Source organism: Triturus cristatus, chromosome 2_1 (assembly GCF_964204655.1).
Source record: "Triturus cristatus chromosome 2_1, aTriCri1.1, whole genome shotgun sequence".
Lineage (NCBI taxonomy): Eukaryota > Metazoa > Chordata > Amphibia > Caudata > Salamandridae > Triturus > Triturus cristatus.
This window is the reverse complement of record NC_140581.1, coordinates 825075319-825099596: the sequence shown is the minus strand read 5'-3', so window position 1 is coordinate 825099596 and position 24278 is coordinate 825075319. Positions and strand designations below refer to the sequence as shown.

General features: G+C 48.0%; 1 protein-coding gene and 1 non-coding gene across 3 annotated transcripts in view; one reads left to right on the top strand and one right to left on the bottom strand.

The window, feature by feature from the left end:
- The window catches only part of HSD17B3 (hydroxysteroid 17-beta dehydrogenase 3), a 1137655-nt gene that overhangs the window by 601960 nt on the left and 511417 nt on the right, over positions 1-24278 (bottom strand). For both annotated transcript variants that reach the window (XM_085632890.1, XM_085632892.1), the window contains exon 3: positions 9845-9920. In XM_085632890.1, the coding sequence (XP_085489016.1) occupies positions 9845-9920 (76 nt within the window). The remainder of the gene's footprint in view (positions 1-9844; positions 9921-24278) is intronic.
- Positions 18610-18682, top strand: TRNAQ-UUG (transfer RNA glutamine (anticodon UUG)). Its single transcript has one exon. It is a non-coding gene; the product is annotated as a tRNA-Gln (tRNA).

The window sequence follows — 24278 nt, the reverse complement described above, 5'->3', positions numbered from 1 at the left end:
TAGACCTCGCATCACTATTCAGTAAGGCATTACCCCACCTTAGGCTGGCTGCCATGGCAAACACATAGGTCGAAAGGTGCCTGAATTCGAGCTGAAAGACCGCTGGTGCAGCTGCACAATTCAGCTTTCAAAATTGGCGCCAAATGCGCCCATCCACCTTCTCAAAAAATGTCCCAGTGCTGTTCATCCACTGATTTGCAAGCGTAACTCAGTGAAGGTGGGATTTTAATTTTGTAAACCAATAGAACATGTGCAACATGTCTTTGCCCACAGCATTTATATAGCCTGCCAATTGGGGAGGCCTGAGATATTGCCTTACTTCTGCACTGGCCAATGTGATCACGGCAAGAGCACTTGCTTGAAAATATTCTACTTAAATATGGGTACAGCTTCACTGCATCTAACTTATCTTTCCCCAAAAACCAGTGCTTATTTTTCCTGACCCTGCATCCCTGGGACCTTAAAACCATGATTTTTCTTTTGGAGATATTTATTTAGAAAAAAAATATATATTCATCGGCATAATGGCCTAGTTCATTAAGATACCTTTGTAAACCTATTGGGGTTAAATCTAAGAGGATGGCTTCATCCGCGTAGAGTAGACAGATGAGTTTCATTGTTCCTACCTTTGGTGGGCCTCCTTTAAAGTGCCCCACCCTACTAGGCAAGTCAATATTATAAAGAGGAAAATGGAGAGGTCTTAATAAGCATCCTTGCTTCTACCCCTTATGGGTTTCCACTCTACTCCAAAGACCCTGGTTCCCTCCCATCAGGACCTGTGTCCAAGTTGAGGAGGAGTGCAATTCAGTAACCAGCCTAAGCCGATGCAAGGGAATCCCCATTGGGGCCAATTCCCTTCACAGCGTCCCTCGGTCATCCCGGTCGAATGCTGTGGAGAAATCTATAAAGGCAGCATACAAGGCCATACCTTTGCCTATTGGATATGTTTCAATCTGAGCCTCTACATCGCAGAGATGTTATCTAGGGTACCACTATGCTTACAAAACCCCACTTCCTTTACAGGTATAAGATCATTAGCAAAGGCCCAGTCCTGAAGGTGAAGAAGTATACTCTTAGCAAACAGTTTTCCAATCGCACCCAGTAATGCGATCTGCCTGAAACTGGCAGGAGAGGTTTTGGGACACTTTTTTATACAATGGTACCACAATGCTTCCTTTCCAAGAGGACGGAATAGTCCTGTGTGCATAGCAGTAATGAAACACCGGATAGAGAAAAAGAGCCTTTGCAGAGCTATCTTGTTTAATAATGGGTATCGGTAGATCGGCTGGGGCCCATCGCACCAGAACACCATGTCCCTTTAAGCACTCTATTTCCTTACAAGAAGGGGGGGCCACAAACATTTTCCAAGGGAGACTCACTGATTGACTCCAAATTGAACCAGGCCCTGAATTTAACGCATATAAATGTGAGATATATTGGATCATCAGGTATTAAAATGGCTTCAGCCTTAATCTACAGTCACAGTATTCGGCTATTAGAGCCCAATATTTACGCGAGTCACTGAATGTGCAACTTCTCTCAGTTTAGTCCATTTTAGATCCTCCACTCCTTTACAATCAGAAGCATTCAGTCTCGTTCTTACCCGCTTCAGTCTATTGCTCTTCTTGATCTCCCTTTGCCTCATCAATGATGACTGAATAAATTGGTCCCTTACAAAGGAGTTCAGCTCCCGATTTAACATTTTTACCTCCCGGAAGGTAGCCATCATGTGGTTAGTACTATTAGCTTGTTTCTTACTTCCACATGATCTAAATAAAGCCAAATGCTTCTCAAACCAAACAATGGGATTTTCCTGTATGGGACCAAAGCTAGCATTTTTAACAAGCCCCCCCCCCCCCTCCCAAGTTTGTCAAATTTTTATTAGACCAAAAATTATGCCCATTTGTTTTATTATACACAATATTATCATCTCTAGAATTCCAGAGCATAAGCATCTTGAGTTCCAAATCGATATCCAAGGAAAGAATTCTGTGGTCACTCAAATTTGTCCTCAGTACCTTAAACTGTGTACATACTCCAAATAATTGATAAGATACCATGATATAATCAATTAGTGACTGCCCCTAGGAGGAATGAAGAGTAAGGGAAGCTGGGGAGTCCTCAGGGAATCTCTCATTTAAAATATCAAGATCATTTGTTCTCATACAATCCCAAAAAGTCAACCCTCGTCTATCTGATCTAATATGACCAGGCAAAATTGTCTCAGGGATGGTCCATACATCTTCAAGCTCCCGGTTACCAAAAGCCAAAGAGAAGCAATTAGAGACTTTGGCATTAAAATCTCCCACCATAACTATCAATGTGCATTCTTCTGAAGTACTAATTTTCTGCACAAAAGAGAAAATGGATTCAAAAAGATAGTCATATGCCATCCTAGGGTGAATATATCCATTTACCAGTAAAATGGTTGAGTACTGACCTCCTATAACATCACCCAAAGCCAGTTTTATGCACATGCAGAGATTTGACGGATGGACAAAAACCAGAGTATTCCAATTTATACTGCCGCTAAGTAAAATAGCTAGACCTCCACGTGCATGACCTTTTACCGAAGGTTTTGCTGCACAACAGAAAACAAAATAGTTCTCAAAATTATAATCTGTACAACTTCTTGTTTCCTGTAAACAAATTATCATTGAATCAAATATCATTAATGAACTTAGCTTGGAGCTAGGGTGTCCTAAACCTACTATGTTCCAGGGCAGATTTTATTCCCAGGGGGCTACCGCTGCAGCATAGGGAGTTTTATGTTTTCTTTAGAGGCGTTCAGTGAACCAGCAACTCATCTCCAGTAAGCCAACTTGTCTTTCCCTCTAAATTCATTGACCCTTTGGTCATCATATACCGCAATATTAATCACTCTTTACCCCGTAATATTGCCAACCGAGATTTTAATATCTTTTGAATTTACAACCCCCCTGCTATTAGATACCGTCCTCCTGCTTCCACATCCTGCGCCTCCTACGTAAGACCTTCAAATGGATCCCCCTCGAACACAGAAAGACCGTCACTCATGCCCTGGTCACCAGCAGGCTCGACTACGGTAACGCACTCTATGCCGGAATAAACAAAAACCTCACCAGCAAGCTACAGAACATCCAAACGCCGCTGCAAGACTGGTCCTCAACCTGCCAAGAAACTGCCACATCTCCCAGCACCTGCGCACACTCCACTGGCTCCCTATCAAAGATAGAGTCACCTTCAAGATGCTAACCCACGCTCACAAGGCCCTCCACGACACCGGACCAGCATACCTGAACAGCCGACTCAAATTCCACGCACCCCAAAGGACCCTACGATCAGCCGAACTCTCCTACGCTGTGGTCCCCCGCACCAGAAAGACCAGATTGGGAGACCGCTCCTTCTCCTTCCGCGCGGCCAGAGCCTGTAACGACCTTCCGCTCCACCTCAGACAGACAACATCGTTCCCCATCTTAGCAAGAAACCTCTATGAAAGCATCTGTTAGGTTGCCCTGTTGGATTTTCAGGAATTTATTCTGCTCAGCCCATGCCCAGTACAATAGCTTTACTTGGCCTCTAGTATAGGTTGATGGGTGACCGGTAACCTGTTTTGGTAGGCCGATGCTTAAATGAAGACTATCTAAGTTTTTGATCCAGACAATCTTTTTGGTAGTATCCAAAGCAGAGACCTTGCTGAAAGCTGCAGCATATGGTGCCAGATCAGGAGTGTGCCCAATCGTTGCCAAAACAGCAGTGGGCGAAAGCTCGCAAGATCATTAATAGGCTTAATGCCCAGATCAAGTTTAAGTGGGAGGAGAGGGTTACTTTGAGGGAGGGATACCAAGTTTCTGAGGAACTTATTCTCCACTGCTGAGAGATCACTTACATTTGCTGTGCCCCACAACTTTTCCCCACAAAGAGCACTGCTCACAGCCATACAGATATACAATTTAAGAGCAGGTGCTACTGGCTTAGTATATGATAGGCGATGCTCCTGCCTCAAAGCCCCAGTTAGCCAGGAGAATTTCAGAGCTGCCTTCTTTTGATGGTTCTTCCAGGCCATTCCCTCAGCCAGCTTAATACCCAGATAGTCAAATGAGCTGACCCTCTCAAGCGGAACATTGTGCAGGAGCAAATTTCCCTTGAAGGATTTGTGAGGGTTCAGCATCATTAGCTTGGTTTTGGTGGTGTTAATAACCAAGCCCCTCTCATCACAGCAAGACTTAAATTGGTTCAATAATTTTAGGAGGCCCATGGGGGTTTTAGAAATCAAAAGGGTATCGTCAGCAAATAATAGTGTGGAGATTTTGTGATTTGCCAAAGACGGAGCATCAGCTGGAGCGGAGCACAAAAGATCAGATACTTGGTTAACATACAAGGAGGTTGGGGCTAAAACACAACCCTGGCGGACCCTGCTGGATCCTAATAGGCTCGGAGGTTTTTCCCTGGTTCCCCCATCTCACACAGGCAAACTTCTCTTTATGCAACCTAATTAGCAGTTCCAGAATTGCCAGGGGCATTCCCATATCCCTAAGCGCCCACTAAAGTGAGTCCCTAGGCACAAGGTCGAATGCTGTTTTTAAGTCTATAAAGGCAAGCTATAGACTATCCTTGCCCAATACAACTACCTTCCAATACAGCATTACAAGACAAAAAACATGATTGATAGTGCCAGTTGTCCGCCGAAAACCCGCTTGGAGTGGAGAGAGGATGTGATTCTCATCCATCCAATCCTGGATCTTAGCTAGGAGAGAACGGCAGAAGACCTTTTGGGCACAGTCGATCAGGTTGATGGATGGTAGTTGGAGGGTTTCGACCTATCCCCTTTCTTAAAAATGGGTATTACTTCGGCCCCTTTCCACGAGTCTGGAATCTTCCCCCCACCAGCTATGTTGTTGGCCAGTGTCGTGAAGTATGTTGCCCAGTTGCCCCTGTCTGTGCGGAAGTGGTCGCCAGGGATGCCATCTTGGTCTGGGGCTATTGCAGGTTTGATTGCCTCTAAGGCAGACAGGATTTCCTTCCTAGTAAATGAGAGGCTACCTACTAGGTGACCTATGGCAAAAATCATCTGAGGTCTGTCTTGGATGTTGGTGGTGGAATACAGATCACTAAAATGCTTATACCACTCCACAGCTGGGATATTTTTTCCGAGTCTGTAATTATATTTCCGCTCCCTCTGCACTTTCAGTAACAGGATGACTCTACCCCCTTGGGAAGGGATAAAGCAATGAATAACAAGATGAATAGCAGGATGATAAATATTTTCAGGGCCAAGCCCTAATAATGTTGATTTTTAAGCTCAAGCATAGAGTGCTCCAACTTGCAACTTGCAATGGATCGAGGGCCAATTGCCTTTAGCTTGTGACCTAATGGCAGCTAACGACAAGGCAGACCAGGAGACCAAATTAATGAACAAAACAGAGTCTCCCTCTTATACAAGGAGATAAAAGGATGCGAAAAATAGGTGCAGCTGGGGGTGTGACGGTAAGGCAGGCGGTAGGAAACTGGAGCGGGAGCACCAACAGAAAGGAAACAAACACAGGAGTGGGGGCGGACCTAACTGACGTGCAAACCTCACTGACCTAAAGCCGTTCGTCTTCTCACAGCCAGAGAGGAGCCACAGCACTAGCTTAACCACTGCCGCCTGCCCGTTTACACTCACCTCCCAAGGAGCGGAGCAGGGCAGAGCGACGAGAGACAAGAGGTCCCTCCGCCTTCGAGTGCCCTCCAGCTTCTCTATAATTTCACCTCAACCACACCGCGCCCAGCAGGCCACGGAGCGTGAAGCACTGCGCCACTCAACTCAACACATCTGCTCCCTGCTCGCTCCCGCTGCATCACAACCCTGTACTCCCCACGTCACTTCCTGCACATCACTTCCACTTCGTACATAATGGCCTCACACTGCACTTTAATGAATCTCAAAATTAGGAAACTCGGACTCCTAGAGATCTGAATCCACGTTTTTATTGAAGGATTAGGTTGGCAGTGGCTGATGAAAAGTTTTTGGCCTTTGCCCAGTTGGGCACCAATTTTGGCAAATTACCAACCCCCTTTGTTCCAGAAGGCTTACTGCATGAAGCACATTGCGTCCCATTTGACCCTTGACTCTACCTGGACAAAATGGTGGATTTGCAAGTCTAGTGTGGCATGGCACAGTTTCCATAAACTCAGGACTATTTTGGTCATGTGGCTCTAGAGACAATTCAAGCTGCCAATGAGCTTTTTAGGGTTTCCACAGACATGCATTGACCAATGCTCTCTTCAGTTTCATCAAATTGTATACATGGAAGAGCAGAAGGACTGAGGAGATGAAGGTAGACTTCTTTGACCACTAAATTAATTTGGGCAACAAATGCCCAATAGCAAGCAAAGGTTTGGGGTTTCTCTGATGTGGCCTACACGGTGAACTACCTTTAAAACCCGGTCGTTACACCGTGATACGTTTACATCGCGGTCATTACAACGCAAGTCGTTACAACGACTTGCGCTGGATGGCGCTATACACTAAGAAATAGTATGATTTACAATTCCAACACCTTCTCTACTGTTACGTAGCCTGGAGTTGGAATTGTAAATCATACTATTCCTAAGTCCAGCGCCCTCCAGCACAAGTTGTTGTAACGACTTGCGTTGTAACAACTGCGATGTAATGTACCGCGATGTAAAACATTGCGTTGTGACATCACATATTCGGCTTACACTGCCCCTAGACTACCATGCCAATCACAAATAGGTGCCACTGGGTTTATCTCCCTAATACTAAGGTCTCCTCTTTGTATGGTGAAGAACATCTATTTTAAACCTTAGGGAAAAGAGAGTCACACACAGCCTTATTTAGAGTTTGTCGGATGGGATACTACATCACAAAAGTGGCAGATAACCGTCCGCCATATTTCAAGCGCATCATTGTGCATGGCGCCTGTAATACAGCGGATGTGATATCCATCATGTTTTCACAGAGTATACCATCTGCCAAACTCAAAGTATAGCCCATAATGAAGGCTCAGATACTTGCACATCAAAACAAAAACGTGCTCTACAAAATGTTTCCACATTCTGGGTGCCAAAGGAAACTCCTTCTGACATTTGTCCTATCAAGTTTGTTTTGAAAAACCTGTAAAGAATAAACCTCCACACAAATGGAAAATACATTTTAGATAAAATATGTCTTGTAACACAACCTTAACTACAAGGAGAAGTACATAGCTTTACAGTGTGCAATGTTATTGCTGCAGGAACATGTTGAACTTGGGGTGGTGCTGTATATCAAACATTATGGAGGTGGGGCGTTAGTTGACCCCATATTAGAGAAACCGGGAAGTGGAGGGGTGAAGAGGGGAGAAATCATTTAACTGGGACAGTACTAGACAACAAAGTGTACAGTTGATTTTTAATATAAAGCTATCCATTAAGGGCTCATAAGGTTCCCATAATTACTCTACACATTTGCAATTTGAGGTGCAGGAAGATACAGCGATTTCAGCCGAGCCGCATAATTGTTTGATGAAGTGCTGAATGAAGCCAGTCTTCCAGCCTAGGTCTTCATCTTCCCAGGTAGTAGCTTAGCCACTAGGCCACATCTTCAAAGGTGAGCTAGATTAACATGCTTCATTACCCTATTCCAAAGCCCCTCAAGGCAGCAATTTGTGTAAGCACCAGACTGAGGTGCTGGTGGACTTATGCACTGAATGCCAACACATAAAGATAGCAGTGGCACAGCCTCAAGCAACCAGAGTCAGTGCAGCAACCTCATTCCTCACAGTCCATGCATAAATTACTGGACAAAGTATGCAGTCACAAATATTCTTAATAAATCTTAAAACTAAATTTGCCAGTTTGTGCGGATTCAGTACCGCTTTTGAACTTTGCAGCACCCAACAAACCTCCAGCTGACATTGTTTCTTACCACCACAGGTTCTTCTTCAACAAGTTCACAACTGTATCAAGCACATTAACACAGACAGTAAAAATCATTGCACATTTATTAACAACAGAGATCAGCAGTACTAATGCAGCCAGCTATGGAAAAATCATAACAGCGATGTGGAAGGTTTGTCCTATCTCAGCGAGTCAAACCCTGCGTTGTTTACAAGAAACATCAGATAAGCTGCATTTTTTATTTTGTCACCAGCAAACTCTCTTAACTCAATAGGATTATGTTTTTTGTTTGTGGATTTTGTGAAATACTGCTTACTTAGGCATCTTGTTGTATGGTGGGGCTGGACGATATAGGAAGGAAAGCCTGGGCATTGCTTTAATGGGCCTTGAGACAGTCCTGAATTCAGATGGTTCTACAGACAGGATGAAGTTGCGCATCATAAAGGAAAAGGTGAAATGGTTGTTGCGTCTTAGGCTAAATATGAGTCAGGTGGGATGGCCCTGAATCCTTTTCAGTTTGCAAACTGTCTTTTTGGGGAAAACCTATTTGCAAGCTGTTTCAGTTGTCAGACTGGGTATCATCAAAGCTAGAGATAGTTTGGGCTGAGCAGAAAGAGTCGAATGATATCCCTTAGCAATCTTAAATGGTCAAATGTATTTTTGGTGGCTGCATTTAATTGAGGGGTGCAGGATAAATCTGATTTCAGTTTTCTGGCTAATCCGTGAGGGCCAATTTTGTTGCATCTAGTTCTGGGTTTCCTTCAAACAATTTACCATCTGCTAGGAAGCAACAGATACACTATTACATTTGAGGGAGGTATCATTTAGCTTTGATAGCCAACGTCCTGGACACCCAGGATTTGTGACAAGGGCAAGAGAGGTACTGAAGAGACCACAACATAGTGTTAATCCTTGAGGGCATAAACAGGTGACTGTAGCATGTAATTACAAGAAGGAAACCCCATTTAACTTGTTGGGTGTTGATAGTCAGGCAGGATGTAAACCAAGGAATAGTGTTACCCTTTTTGCAGGCATGTGATTTCTGACAGTTGAGCAGACTTTTGTGACATTTGTGATCAATGAAGGTGACAGCTATTGACAAGATGAGACGGCATGAAAATAGACGCTCAAATTTCGTCTCGAGATGTGAGTAGCTCTCCCTTAGTGCTCAATAATGCAGTTATAATAGTATAGCAGAGATGGAAGCATGACTGAAAACTGGTGAGCAAGTCGATCGTATGGTTGGGACAATAACTGCAGTATTAAAACTTTCTCTATTAGCACAGTGATTGATATTGTGCAGTAGCTATGCAGTTGATACAAATATTGGGTACAAGTCATTTCTTTTTCCAGGAAAGAGATGATATCATGTTTTATCCTGAATTTATTTCCCATGAGACTGTAATTTGAAAAGGTTGGTGGTGCTTGTGGCTAGATCTTGGAGGCCAGATAATTACTTTTTCCATTGTATGTTAAATGTTGGCTGAATTTCTTGAACAATAGTATTATGATTATACGATATACCGAGGTTAATCAAAGCTCCAAGATCGATAATGGAATTGTCTGTGAGAGTGGGAAGATGTGAAAGAGCAATTCTGTCTCTGTGTCTAATATGTCGTGGAAAAATAAAATATGGTCTTCCGAGGGATTCTCAATTCTCTGACTTTTGTCTTATATAACGTAATGTTAAAGATTATAAGGAGTCACATTGGGATACATACATCAAACACTAAGAACTTTCTGTATCTCTTCATCTCTCCAAAACATTGTGCATTTTATACATTGTCAGTAATGTTTTCACAATCATGGACATGGAAGGAATAGGTGAATCTAGGGGATTAGCATGAGTGGGATAAGTAGGAAGGAAAGGGATATGGGATCAGATGGGTTGCTATCGGATGGAGTGGTATGGCGTTGAGTAGGAATGGGGAACGGGATGAGATAAGGTGAGAGAAACTTCCATTTGATGCAAAACACTTACCAATCTCAGTGGCAGCAATCTGAAGCTTGCTAACTGTCCTGCTGATCATAACCACATTTAACCCACGTCTTGCCAGCTAGAAGATAAAATACAGAATTTTAATTTTATCTAGATACTTATATTATCTTTAACTTACACAAGTGATATTTATGTAGTGCTTACAAACTCTGTGCAAATTACAAACATAAAATGCAGCACTATGCGAGAAAGGTGAGAAGATAGAGACAATGTTGATTTTCTTGCATACATGTACCTGCATAATCACTCTAAAAAATTCCTCTTGCTTCTCCAATCCTCTCACTTTATGAAACCTCTAGCCAACTTCCGAGATTTCTGTTCATGAAAAGAAGAGGACTGAAGGCTTGGGAAAATTGCAATTTTCTGCCTTTCTAGGGTGAAGCCATGCTCTGTCAATCTAATCATTCTTTGCCTGTTCCCTAATGGCATATTTACAACTGTGTACTTTACACCAATAGCCACCAACTTTAGAATCTAGATAATATAGCAATCAGGTTTTCCAGGAAGGGATAATGGAAGAATTTATAAAAGACCGGGGTCTGATTTACAAAGCCATCTGCAACTGTAACTTCAGTTTACACACACACGGCTGTCCAAGGAACTCATATAAGGTGACCTTGAACTCAAATCCATTCACGTTTGCAAAGTATCACACCACAGTGGTGCAATATCATACTCCATGCAAAGTAGAGGGTACCTTTCAGTCTAAGCCTTTGAAAGTTTGTGGGAATTCACAACTGTTTTTTAAACCAATTCCCACCATGGGAATGGTCCAGATTAGCTCTTCTTCAGGGTAGCAGTAATTTCCTGTCACAATGGGAGCTGGAATGGTACATACCCAAAACAGGAGTAGGGGAAGGGTTTCTTCATGAGGAAATTGTTTTCCATTGGAGGAAAAAAGTGAAATTACACAAATATAAAGGTATTTCCTCATGTGAAATTGTACACCATGTACAATTACACGTGGAAATTATTAAAATAGTCATTTAATAGAATTCATAAACATTTTTCATGACTGATACTGGAAACCTGAGAATGATGCACGTTTCCAGGAGTACTCTTGGACTCCTTATTGCAATTCCTGATTTTCATAAATCCACACCCATACAAGGGTGTAAACTTGTGGGTGCAGATTCCTGACGATCTTCTTATTATAAGCTACTTGGTTTTTACTGATTCAAGAGCATGACCCTAACGTCTCCTTGTATCCTTTATTTACCTTCAAAATTAATACATTTCCTGCATGAACCATTTAGTCTTAAGCAAACACAAGGAGATTATGGACGGAGCGCTGAAACTTTTCCGACACTCACTTCAGTCACAGATCTGGGTTGAATCCATCATAGCTCTGTAGCTCACTTTGCCACCCCAGGTCAGACCCAGCCATATGCAAATCAGTCTTCTTGGGAACCGTCCAGCCCGAACTGCTAAGCCAGGTCTTCCCTGGACCGGAAACAAGCATCCTGGGACCGGTTGTGTTTACATTTAGTCTTAAATCATTTTGGATCCTCAGTAGATCCCTTGCACTCATATCCAGTAATGTTTAGATCCTGTACTTTTTTAGTGTATAAGAGTGTTGAATGCCCTCCAAAGTCCTACAGACTCATGTTTAGGTCTGGGTTAAAAGCACAATTGTCTACAAGACCTATTGATTTCAATATGCAGACAGTGGTTTTTGGATCAGTGCCCTTCGGTCTTTAGCTTGTTTGTGTCAGCTCATTTCAATCAATGATCACTTTGTAAAATCACATCTTGGATCAGCTATAGCAGTCTACATTAGTCGCCTCATGATATTAGCTGCTTAGTGTCTCATTTCACCTGATGGCAAGTGTTTTATTTGCAACAGAAGAGGGAATATTTAACGTTTGAAAAACACACTCAAGTCTCACACTTTTTGTAACATCAAATGTTTTACCTCATGTATGCAGTCTGTACAGAAATGAATCCTTTTTAGGTCTTGCCTGAGTCAGCGCACATGCGCTGCTCTGGTGAGACATTTAGTACGTGGGCTTTTAAAAGTCCGACCACACGCTTTTGCTGGCCTCAAGCTTGCGGTTACGTGCGCAGTTACAAGCGCGGTTATGCACGCGGTTACGCACAGAGCCGCCATCTGGCTTTCTGTCTTGGCTCATTAAGCCTTACAACCCTTACAGCACGTGAATCACTTTTATTTCTATCCTCCTCCACCCCCTGCTCTTTGCTCTCACTACCCCCTCCCTTCTCCCCCCCCCTCCTCGTCAGCTACCGGGCTACAGCTTGTTCTCTTTCCTTCTATGCTCCTCCACCACCTGCTCTCTGCTCTCACTACCCCCTCCCTTCTCTCCCTCCCTCCTCGTCAGTTACCGGGCTACAGCTTGTTCTCTTTCCTTCTACATTTTCTGCTTTTTTTTTATTTATTTACCCAGGTGTTTTAGCGCCTGTTTAGTGCCTATGTGCGTGTGTGCCTTTATTTTTTGCTCTCTGCTTGACCATTACTGAGAGCATAGCTGGAAATAAGCATTTAGCTGCCGGCATCCGTGATATTGCTGCACCATCCATGACAGAGTGGTCTTCCGTTTCCTACAAACCGATTGAAGCTCTCACTGATGCTGCTCTTATAGTGCTGTTTTCTATGTTTTACCAATACGCTTTCTCAATACAAAAGTCTTAAACCAATGATTTTAGTTTGTAACCTCTAAGGGGCTCCTTAACCCCTTTGTAAACGTGGTCCTCCACCAATCTGTGACCTAATCTGTAGGCTTCCAGCCATTCGCAAGCTCTGGCAAGTGGAGGTTGAACCACTGGACTTTGGCTCAAAGCATCAGGGAAAGGATGTTTGTCTGAGAAATTAAACACGCTTCCCAACGAGAAATCGGTTTTATAAACTACTTAAAGACGCAGATCGAATATAGTGGGATACGACACCTATCTGCTCATCACATCCCAGTAGAGTCAGATTTTTATTATTTTCCACTGTAATCCACAATCCTAAAAACAGTGCACAGAACATGCTGAATAGCTGGGTATCTATGTGTTTAACGTGGCATGGAGCACAAAGAAAAATCATACCCAAAATACGAACTAACACTTCACATACACATACACAACAGCAACACTCAACACCACCACAGCGTCACTCAAGGCCGCAACAATATCGCTCAGGGCCTCAACAACAACACTCAGCGCCACCACAGCATCACTCAGGTCCACCACAGCATCACTCAGCACCACCATAGCATCACTCAGGGACACAACAATATCACTCAGCGCAACCACAGCATCAATGAGCACCACCACAGCATCACTCAGCACCACAACAGCATCCCTCAAATCCGTCTCAGCATCACTCGGCACCACCACAGCATCAGCCAGCACCACCACATCATCACTCAGCAACACAACACAGAATCACTCGGGCCACAGCATCACTCACCTTCAGAACAGCATCACTAAGCACCACCACAACATCACTCATAAACACCAGAGCATCACTCAGTACCACAACAGTATCACTATGCGCTACCTCAGCGCCACCACAGCATCACTCAGCACCAACACAGCATCACTCAAAAACACAACAGCATCACTCAGTACCACCACAGCATCACTATGCACTACCACAGCATCACTCCGCGCCACCACAGCATCACTCAGCACCACCACAACATCACTCAAAGCCACCACAGTATCACTGAACACCACCACAGCATCACTCAGCACCACCACAGCATCACTCAGCACCACGACAACATCACTCAGTCCAACTACAGCAACACTCAGCACCACCACAGTGTCACTCAAGCACACAACAATATCGCTCAGGGCCACAAGAGCATCACTTAGCACCACCACATCATCACTCAGGGTCAGCACAGGATCACTCAACACCACCACAGCATCAGTCGGCACCACCACAGCATCACTCAGGACCACCACAGCATCACTCAGCACCACCACATCATCACTCAGCACCACCACAGCATCACTCAGGGCCACCACAGGATCACTCACCTTCACCACTGCATCACCCAGCACCACCACAGCATCACTCAGGAACACAACAGCATCACTCAGTACTACAACAGCATCACTAAGCACTACCACAGCATCAATCTGCAGCGCAACAGCATCAATCAGCATCGCTACAGCATCAGTCTGCACCACCACAGCATCACTCAGGGCCACCACACCATCACTCAGGGCCAGCACAGCTTCACTCAACGCCACCACAGCATCACTCAGGGCCACCTAAACACTTATAAGGCCACCCAAAGCATAGCCAATAGGTGTCGCCTTTGGGACATTATACATGTTTAGTTATCCAGCACAATATCCGACATTAAACAACATCAAGTATTGCATGGCTATTCACTTATAAGGTCCCAAAAGCGAGACCTATTGGCTATGCCAACGCTTATTATTTCTGGTCTGCAGACAGCTTTAGATGTTTGTTGGCATACAGGCCTATTGTATCAAATACTGATTTACTGTTGGCGTTTTATTCTGTCCCTTATTCATGATTTGATGGGTTTCTTGTCTATATCAGTTCCCTGCCCCTTATCCAATGACTTTGTTCTCTATTCTTGCGTTTGTCCTGCTCCAAGAGCATTTCAGTCTCAGCGTGTATTGATTGCCTGAATTGTATCCTTTCACTGCTGTCACAATGGTGCGTAGCAGTTCATGAGGGACTTTTTTAGAATGCAATTGTGTGTCTCACTGACTTTCTCCCTTGCCTTTGTGCTCTTTTTCAATCATACCACCAAAAACTTCTACTTGTCTTCCAGTCCTTCTTGCTGTCACTGCAACCTACATCTGTGCCGCTGACCGCGGCCCCCGCAGGGGGCCAATCGGCGGTCGGCGCCTTAGTGGCCCCGGGGCACCAGTCACCCCTCCCCTCCCACTGGGGGGGCGGGGACGCAGACCAGAGCCCCCCTCCGTTGGCAGGGCTGGAAGTGACGCGCAATGCGTGTCACTTCCTGGCCCAGGTGTGAGGGGGAGGCTATTTAGCCTTTCCCCACCCTCACTGGCGACCTCTTTGTTGCCCACCTCGCCTTTTCCTCACCTCGCTGCATCGGTCCGTTGTCCGCGCCGTCTTCGTGCGCCTCCGGCCCCCACAGCACTCTTGATTGTCGTCGCCTCCACGCTTCTTGTTCTGGTGAGTCTTGCTGCACCCACTCTGCCCCGGCCCTGTCCCTGGGCAGTACCAGGTCGACGGGGCCCTGTGGCAAGGATCGCCACGGGCGGAGGGGGCGCAAGATGGGGGCATGGGGGGTTGAGAGGCGGGGTTGGGCTAATGAGCACGCGCTGTTGTGAACACGCTCGGACCGTTGCGGAAGTTGGGGAGTACGGGCCACGCATGGCTGATGCCATTGAGTTGCGGCCCCGGCCCCTTGGGTTGATGGTGGTGCCCTGCGGCCTGCCTGCCCCTGGGCGTTGAAGAGCCGGGGGCGGGCCTCGGGCCGCGTCCTTCCGTTGCATCGGGGGAAACGGGGCGAGTAGTGCAGGGCTGCCCTCGGAGGGCGGCGCCGTCCACCGGTGGGGGTTGCGTCCAATGAGCTGCTGAGGCTCGTGATGCTGACGACTGTATTGCCGGAATCGAAGTGGAAAGGGTTGTGGTCCGAGGCTGCGTGGCCGCCTCTGGTGCAGTAATACAGAGGGGGCGAGACGCGAGGTCGCGTCCACATTCTGTGAGTCACTTAATCACTAATTCACTCAATTTCCCGCGCCTAACTATATGTATGTAAATATGTATTTATATACGGTGCTATGTAAAGCGTTCGCTACGAGGAGTTGGCCTAACGGCTAGGGCGCTCGACCTCGGACCTCGGACCTCGGGAACTAGGTTTGAGTCTCGGTAATGCCTGCTGAACTTCCTGTGATTTGGGGCAAAACACTTAATCACCCCGTGCCTTACAAAACGTGAATGTAGGTCCTCATGTAACGTAACGGGTGCTATGTAAGGCGCTGTAATACTTGATTGGTTTGGGATCAAAACTCGGCAAATATTTTCAATGCCTTCGGGTCGAGCTCGCGCTATATAAAATATGCATAAAAGCGTAACCTATACATGAACCGCGCCTCATGGCTTCAAGGTCCGAATCTGGTTTGTGCTTTCGCGGCTCGGGGCCGCTTTCGCATCGCGAGATAGGCCAGCCACTGATTCTACTAGGGCCTGTGTAATGTGACGCGCCTGGTTCGATCCCTGGTTCGGCAGACACCTTCATCCCCAGCGAACGGATAGGGCCCAAGGGAGTGTGGGGAGCGGTGCCGTTTTCTGAGGCTGGGCGTATGGACGGGAGCGGTGGGAGCATCCCTGTCCCATGGTGTGTCCTCCTGTGCGGGACCTTGTCCGCCCGTCGTGGCATCTCCTCACCCCCGCCGCACTGACTCGGGGGGTGCGAGGTCTTCGAGCTTCGGAGCCGCGTCCGCATCGCGCGTCGATAGGCCACCCTGATTCCGCTCGTAGGGAGCGAATGCGTCTGTCGGCTTTTACATCGGTGCTCGGGTACAGCGCTTTCAGACCTTCGCGATGTACAACTATAGTTGGGTTTTGATTTGAATAGCGAATGGCCCTGGCAACGATACAGGGTACTTAACCAGGGGCGAGCCGCGAGGTCGCGTCCACATTCTGTGATTCGGGGCAAATCACTTATTCACCCCGTGCCTAAATGTGTATGTAAATACGGTGCTACGGGCTCAAATACCTTTGGGTCGAGTTCGCGCTAGATAAAGAATATATGCATAAAGAGGGAAACGTATACAAGGACCGAGGCTCAGGTCCTCAATCTCAATCTGGTTGGTGTTTCGAGTCTCGGGGCCGCATTCTGTGATTCGGGGCACATCACTTAATCTCCCCGTGCCTAAATATGTATGTAAATACGGTGCTACACGCTCCAATACCTTTGGGTCGAGTTCGCGCTAGATAAAGAAGATATGCATAAAGAGCTACATGTAGTCAAGGACCGAGGCTCAGGTCCTCGATCTCAATCTGGTTGGTGTTTTTGAGTCTCTGAGCCGCGTCCGCATCGCGCGATGATAGGCCACCCACTTATTCTACTCGTGGGGGAGCGATTGTGGTCTGACAGCTAGATTTCCAACTTTGGTGCAGGGAACCAGGGTTCGAGCCTCGGGGTCGACGCCACATCCTGTGATTCTGGGCGAATCACTTAATCTCCCCGTGCCTGAATGTAACCGGTGCTCATGTAAAGCGCTCTAATACCTTCGCGCTATATAAATCTACATTAAATAAATAACATTTGAATGGTGATTGGCCCTGACAATGATACAAGTGACCCCAAGATACGGGGGCAAAAGTACAAACTCTTCTCTCAGGTAGCCATTGTCGTACAAGGCGTATTAGGTCCCCGGGACATTACGTCACCTGCCTTCCGCCTCGGGACCCTGACGGCGCTACAATACGTGGGCAGGCTTGGGGGGTACTGAGAGTACGTTTGCACGGCCATCGGGGCATGCTTGCCAGAGAACCAGGTCGAGCGCCTCCTATACCTTGTTTCAATTGCGCCCGGGTGGCGCATCTAATCAATAAAAAAAAAAAAAAAAAAAAAAATTATTCTCACCTCTCCATTCTCTCTCCTAGATCGTGCTTGGTGTCCGGTTGACCGACGGAACCGGCTCGTGACTGGACAAGGGTGTAAGTGGCGCAGGGGGCAAATTACCGATACCTTCGCGCTGTTGAAACATGCACAGTTAGAACACTAGGTGGGCTCTCCCCACGTTGCCTGTGATATGTGTTTATCCCCGGTTTTGAATGAGGGAATGGAACTCTTGCTAGCCGGGGCCATCCCTTAAGTCCCATAGATTCTTGAAAGCTCCATTAAGGTCCTGGGGTGTATTGCTTGCTGGCGGTGGACCTCGCGCACGTTAGTTGGTATGGGAGCGGACGGCCAATAACCCGCGCACCCGGCGCACGGTGGGAGCGGGCATGAGCGTGCGTGGGTCCTCGGCCTTGGGACGCTTGCTCGCAAAGTCACAGGTTCAAGTTACATTGATTCTGTATCGGTTGGCGTACCTTTCGTTTGGTCCGGCACAGCACACAGATTAGTGATCGCCCGCGGGGCATACTTCACAATGGCGATCGCCCTCGCGAGCGAAGTAAATTAAGGGGGGTGCGGCCGGCTTGAAGCCGCATACCCTGTGCCGTGGGAGCCGGTAGGAGACTAGCGTGGGTTCACAGCCCCAATGCACCAGCACTGCAAGGCTGGGAGCTGCCTGGGTCCCCGCTGATCGCGGGCGGTGCAACACCTGTGGCGCTCCCTGGTAAAGGGTATCGCCCCCCTCCCGTCGGCTATGCTGCCGTTGAGGGAGGGGGGGGCATGCAGTGGGCTGCGTGCGGCAGGCGCAATGGACCTGGCACGGGGATCGTTTAGTATGGTACGAATCTTGTAAGCTCCCCGTGCTGGAATGTGTAATGTAAATAGGGTGCTCAGGTAAAGCGCTCCAACACCTTCAGGTCGAGTTCGCGCTATATAATTCTGCAACATGTATTGCTGACTTCCTATATGGCAGATAAATGACACAAGTGCGTGCATTGTTCACATACGCGATTATGGGCATTAATAAACCCCCCCCCCCGCACCTCAATGGAAAATCTGGTGCGGTGCTCGCGTGATCCGGTTTGGGGAGCGGGTAATATGGTACGAATTTCTGAAGCCCCCCTGCGTGAAGATGTAATGTAAATACGGTGCTCATGTAAAGTGCTCCAAATGCCTTCCGGTCGAGTTCGTACTATATAAATATGCATCCTAAGGGCCCGGATAGCTCAGTCGGTAGAGCATCAGACTTTGAATCTGAGGGTCCAGGGTTCATGTCCCTGGTCGGGCGTCTGCTTTGGGCTTCCGATAAGGCAGATACATGATACCAGTACATGCACTGTTCACATCGGGCGATTACGGGTATTACTAATCCCCCCACGCACCTCAAGGGTGAATATGGTGTGGTGCTCGCGTGACCTGGAATGGGGTTCGTGTTCTATGGTACGAATCTCTCACGCTCCCCGTGCCTGTATGTGTAACGTAAATACAGTGCTCATGTGAAGCGGTGCAATACCTTTGGCATCGAGTTCACGCTATACAATATGCAACATGTATGTGCTGGCTTGCTATAAGGCAGACACATGATACAAGTGCACGTATTATTCACAAGAATTGCTTGTGCCCACATTCGCGCGCATTAGATGATTACGGGCATTACGACTCCCCCTGCACCCGAATGGGTTATTCGGTCGGTGCTTGTGTCCGGCGCTCGAATAATTTCGCGCTCATTACGGTTTGAGCTAATCACTAATCGACCGTGCCCGAATAGGTATGTTAATACCTATGGCTCATGTACTGCACTCCAACACCTTCGGGCGGGTCACGCTGGGACTATGGGCAGATAATTTAATATCCACGTGCCCGATGATGCATGTATATACAGTGCTCATGAACGGCGCGCCATTACCTTCGGATCGAGTTCACGCTGGGTTGCGACGCTGGGTAAATCAATGAATATTGCCGTGCCCGATTATGTATGCGAGCTGCTGGACCTGGTATGCCTGGGTTCCCGAGGGTTGAGGACCTGGCGGCTCATGATCTCACTCCCGTGCCCGAATATGTGTGTAAATATGTTGATCATGCACAGCGCTGCCATACCATTCGGGTCGAGTTCGCGCAATATGAGAGTGCTAATTACAGCGAGGGTCGCGCAGTACGATCCTGACCACACGTCTCCACTTGTAGCTCGTCTCCAACCTTTTGCTGAAAGGGGGCTTGGGTCATTTGTCGTTGTTGTTGTTGTCTCGACACCCACCCCTATTGCCTACGGCCTCGCGCTCCCAAGTGCATCAGTCCTTGGGTAGGTCGGACCAGAGTCGGGATAGTCCTAACGTAGAACGGTCATTGCCATATCAGTAACAGTTAAACACGAGTTGCTGCCGACAGTCTATAAGAGGTATGCTTATGCCCGCAACTCTGCCCCGCCAACATGCTTATGTGGGCCGCCTTCAACTGTCACTCATAGTGGCACTGACATGGGGGAAACCACACATAACTAACTGTAACCTAGACACCCAGGTGGGTGCCTAGTCGGGCAGGGCAACGCAACCGAGATGGAATGGTAGTTATTATCTAATGCTAAAGGAAGTCTGGATTGAGCCACTAGATGGGTGTAGATATGGGTGTAGCTCAGTGCCCCATTCGCATTGAATACGGGGACGCACTGACTTAGCACCACATAGGTTACCGGCGTGATTGACCAGGTGGTTGCGGGTGCGCCGCTCGCGAGCAGATTTTAACCCGTGGTTATTCGGTGTCTTGGAGTGTACCTCTGTCTCAAATCCACTGATAGTTCATTGTTAAGCCGATTAGCCTGCAGCACACTGAGCTGGGCACCATAACCAAGAGTTAGGCCTGCAGGAGAAGTAGCGGAAAGAACCGTATAGGAATAGGTCCAGGTGTACTTTGGGGGGCATTCCACTGCAACCAGACAGATTTCGGGTTGCTTCAGTGAAGACCTTCCACCCGCGCTTTAGCCAGGGCGGCTTGTGGGTGATATAGTTGTTATATAGCAAGGGTGCGGTTGTTCAAAAAGTTTGGTAAACACCACGTAGAGCCTCATGGCATCAGGGCATTATGGACCATGCAGCATTCGCAACATTCAGAATAGGGCCGGTATTTGCACCAAAGTTTCCGGTTGGTTCCCACAGACTTGTCCGCCCCCGAGGTTACCCTTTAGGGGTAGAACCTGAGACTAAGGGGGCTTCTCCTGCTCGGGCGTCACAAATAAGCGTTAGCTACGCAGGGATGGAGTACCATGCAGGTCCTGCCACCACTGGGTTCCCTCCAGTCGATGGGATCATTTTAGGTGGGCCCACGAAGTCTACGGTTCCTGGGAAGCTTCCAGCCGTGGGCAGTTAGCAACAGATGAAAGTATCAGCGTGTGGGTATCGGACATCTGCTTTCTGGGAGCACCGTGCCCTGGGAGCACGCGCGTTGCCCTAATTCTGAGGCCTACCCATAAAGGGGCCGAGTAGCAAAACAAGTAAATAGGCTCCATAGGCGGGCCTCGGGCCTCACAGCTGGGCCCAGGGAAAATAGGGCTTTTCTTAATGTCTAGAGGACCATTGCGGTTGGGGGTACCCCCCACCGGATTCACTGGTCGCGTACCGCAGATGCGGGAGACTGGGATCCGGGTTTACGGACACGTTACCGCGCTAGGGGCGCTGCCAGCAAACATAGGGTGCTGCTGGCACAGTAACTGGGGTGTCAGCGGGGCAATCGCAAGGGGACAGTATGTCAATAGTACATTTGACACACCCAGGGTGCATTAAATCTCCACTTCAACGGAGCAGGAATTTGGCACTGCTGGGGATGCTCTGGGTTTGTGGGGGAGGGCACCCCCCGCCACCCTCCTTCTGAGGAGCATGATGGGAGGGGCGTAGTAGGACTTAGTCAATCCTCAATGCTTGAACTTTACTGACAGCGCGCAATGTTGAAGCCAGACAGATTCCCGAAGCTGGTATACCTAGGGGGTTACATCACTGAGGGATCTGTAGGGGCACAATTCCCATAAGGAATAGGGGATGGTGGGCAGGGGCGAGAGTCGCCCCTTGACCATGGTCACGCGCTGGCAGCCAGGAGCACTCCGGTGCTCCAGGTTTAGCAATCAGAGGACTGGCCAAAGGTTAAGTAAAAACCCTTCTCGCCTTCATAGCCAAAGAGGGCAGGCCCAGAATTGTGAAGAGGGTAACCTGCCCGCATGAGGGGCGAAATAGTTCTTGGCATATCTCCCCAGGCCTTGGGGGCATAGATGGGGCCATCTACAACACCAGGAGCTATAGCTCACTGGTAAGTCTTGGGCCTGTGGATATAAGGGATCTCACAGGGTTTGAGTCCTGCTAGCGCTGTCACACTGTCTTGAGGTGGCAGAATTTCAAACTCTTCTTTCTGCTAGGATGGTTCCCTTACAGCTAGTTGCAGGAAGCCCTAGATAGGAGAGGTTGCAGGTAAGACTATAGCAGGTGGTGGGGGGCCCTGGCTGCGACGGTGAGCCGCCTCCAGGGCTGTGGCGGAGTTACAGGGCGATCTGGAAGCAGGCCGGTACAAAGGGTACCTCTGCGCGGCACCATAGGGGGTGCCTGAGCCAAAACCGAGGAGCCTCAAGGGAGGTCCCGGAAGCCGTGTCGGCGCCCCGCTAGTCCTGCGGGCGGTTGTGGGCCTGAACAACCGGGGGCTTGCTATGCGACGCTCCGCCCCGAGAGGGGGGGCGTGAGTAGAATTACCAACGGCACGTGATCGTAGAAAGAATCACCTGGAGGGCAGCACCGGCGGGCATCGCTCCCGCGCTGACCGGCTCATCAGGCGGGCAGGCGACCCAGTTGGTTTCCTGCCCTTGGATCGCCCGTAAGATAACCCACCCATGACATATCTTGGAATTATGTAATAAACCTGCAGCATTTGTTACCCAACACCAACTGTCTCGTGTGTGTCATTGGGTAACCTAATTTGGGGGAGGGGGGACAGCGGGGTGCCCCTGGGGGTACTATGCCGCTGACCGCGGCCCCCGCAGGGGGCCAATCGGCGGTCGGTGCCTTAGTGGCCCCGGGGCACCGGTCATCCCTCCCCTCCCACTGGGGGGAGCGGGGACGCAGACCAGAGCCCCCCTCCGTTGGCAGGGCTGGAAGTGACGCGCAATGCGTGTCATTTCCTGGCCCAGGTGTGAGGGGGAGGCTATTTAGCCTTCCCCCACCCTCACTGGCGACCTCTTTGTCGCCCACCTCGCCTTTTCCCTCCCTACCGCTTACCCGGCGTAGGCGTGGGTGGGGGGGGGGTTTCTGAGCGTTGTAATGTTTTCTTTTTCGTTGCAGGCGGAGTTACAGGGCGATCTGGAAGCAGGCCGGTACAAAGGGTACCTCTGCGCGGCACCATAGGGGGTGCCTGAGCCAAAACCGAGGAGCCTCAAGGGAGGTCCCGGAAGCCGTGTCGGCGCCCCGCTAGTCCTGCGGGCGGTTGTGGGCCTGAACAACCGGGGGCTTGCTATGCGACGCTCCGCCCCGAGAGAGGTGGCGTGAGTAGAATTACCAACGGCACGTGATCGTAGAAAGAATCACCTGGAGGGCAGCACCGGCGGGCATCGCTCCCGCGCTGCCCGGCTCATCAGGCGGGCAGGCGACCCAGTTGGTTGCCTGCCCTTGGATCGCCCGTAAGATAACCCACCCATTACATATCTTGGAATTATGTAATAAACCTGCAGCATTTGTTACCCAACACCAACTGTCTCGTGTGTGTCATTGGGTAACCTAATTTGGGGGAGGGGGGACAGCGGGGTGCCCCTGGGGGTACTATACCCGCAGCTGTTCATCTTTGAATTAATGTAAAACCAGTCCACATTGGTCCACCGTATGTGCGATATTTGCAGTGGCCATCTTGGAATATTTTTCTTTTGCTATAAGATAGATAAAGAATTGAGAATGACTGCCACAGCGGTGCACGATTACAAGGATGCCATTTTAAAATGTTTTTCTTAAAACAAAAGAAACCATTGAAAAATCGCCACAGTATGTGAGCACACGCAAGAAAACTATCTTGAATGGGGTTTTCTTTTGTTTTAAAAAGCATTTTAAGATGGACATCGAGCACCCGAATGTGGCCAATTCTGAATGTTTCCTCTTAAAGCAAAAGACTGTCTTGAAAAGGTTTTCTTTTGTAGTAAGACATTTTATTAAAACTAGGCAGCCGATCTTCGGATTTTTTTCTTAAAACAGTAGAAAAACCACTCCTGAATAAATGCCTGCTGCAATGTGTCCCTTGCACAGTAGCCATCTTGGCATGGGCATTAATTCACCAAAATGCCATGGACAGTGGAAGTGACATCACACGCCATTTGAATTTTACTTTCACTCACACATGCTTACACATACTAACACATTTACACGTTCTTGCGCACATAAACACACTCTCACCCACAAGCATGTATACAACATACATTTAACAGCATATTTTACTTACCTTAGCTTCCAGATAGGGTCATATCACAGTTAATATACTTCATGTTTTATTACACTAATAGTGTATAATATTATTCACTATCTGTATAATAAAAAAATTGACATAAACCAGGCAAGAGGAGCTCCAACCGGCGTCCATTAGAAAGAGCTGCCCCCGTGTTCCAGGGACTGATTTTGCCACTTCTGAGGCCAGGGGTCACAAAAGCAATGCAAGGGGTAGCAAGGGGCAAGCCGGGGGTCGCTGCTGTGACCCCTGGTGAACCCCAAATTACATTCATACATCTGGGAGAAATAAAGATTGACAATAGGCCCAGATTGCCCATTTTTTCTACTGGATATTTCACCAGTGGCCTGGAGATTTAGGAGGCAGGTTTTCAGTGCAGGGGACGCTACAAGCACCACCGTCACATTTTTTCAGCTTCCAATTCAGCAGGC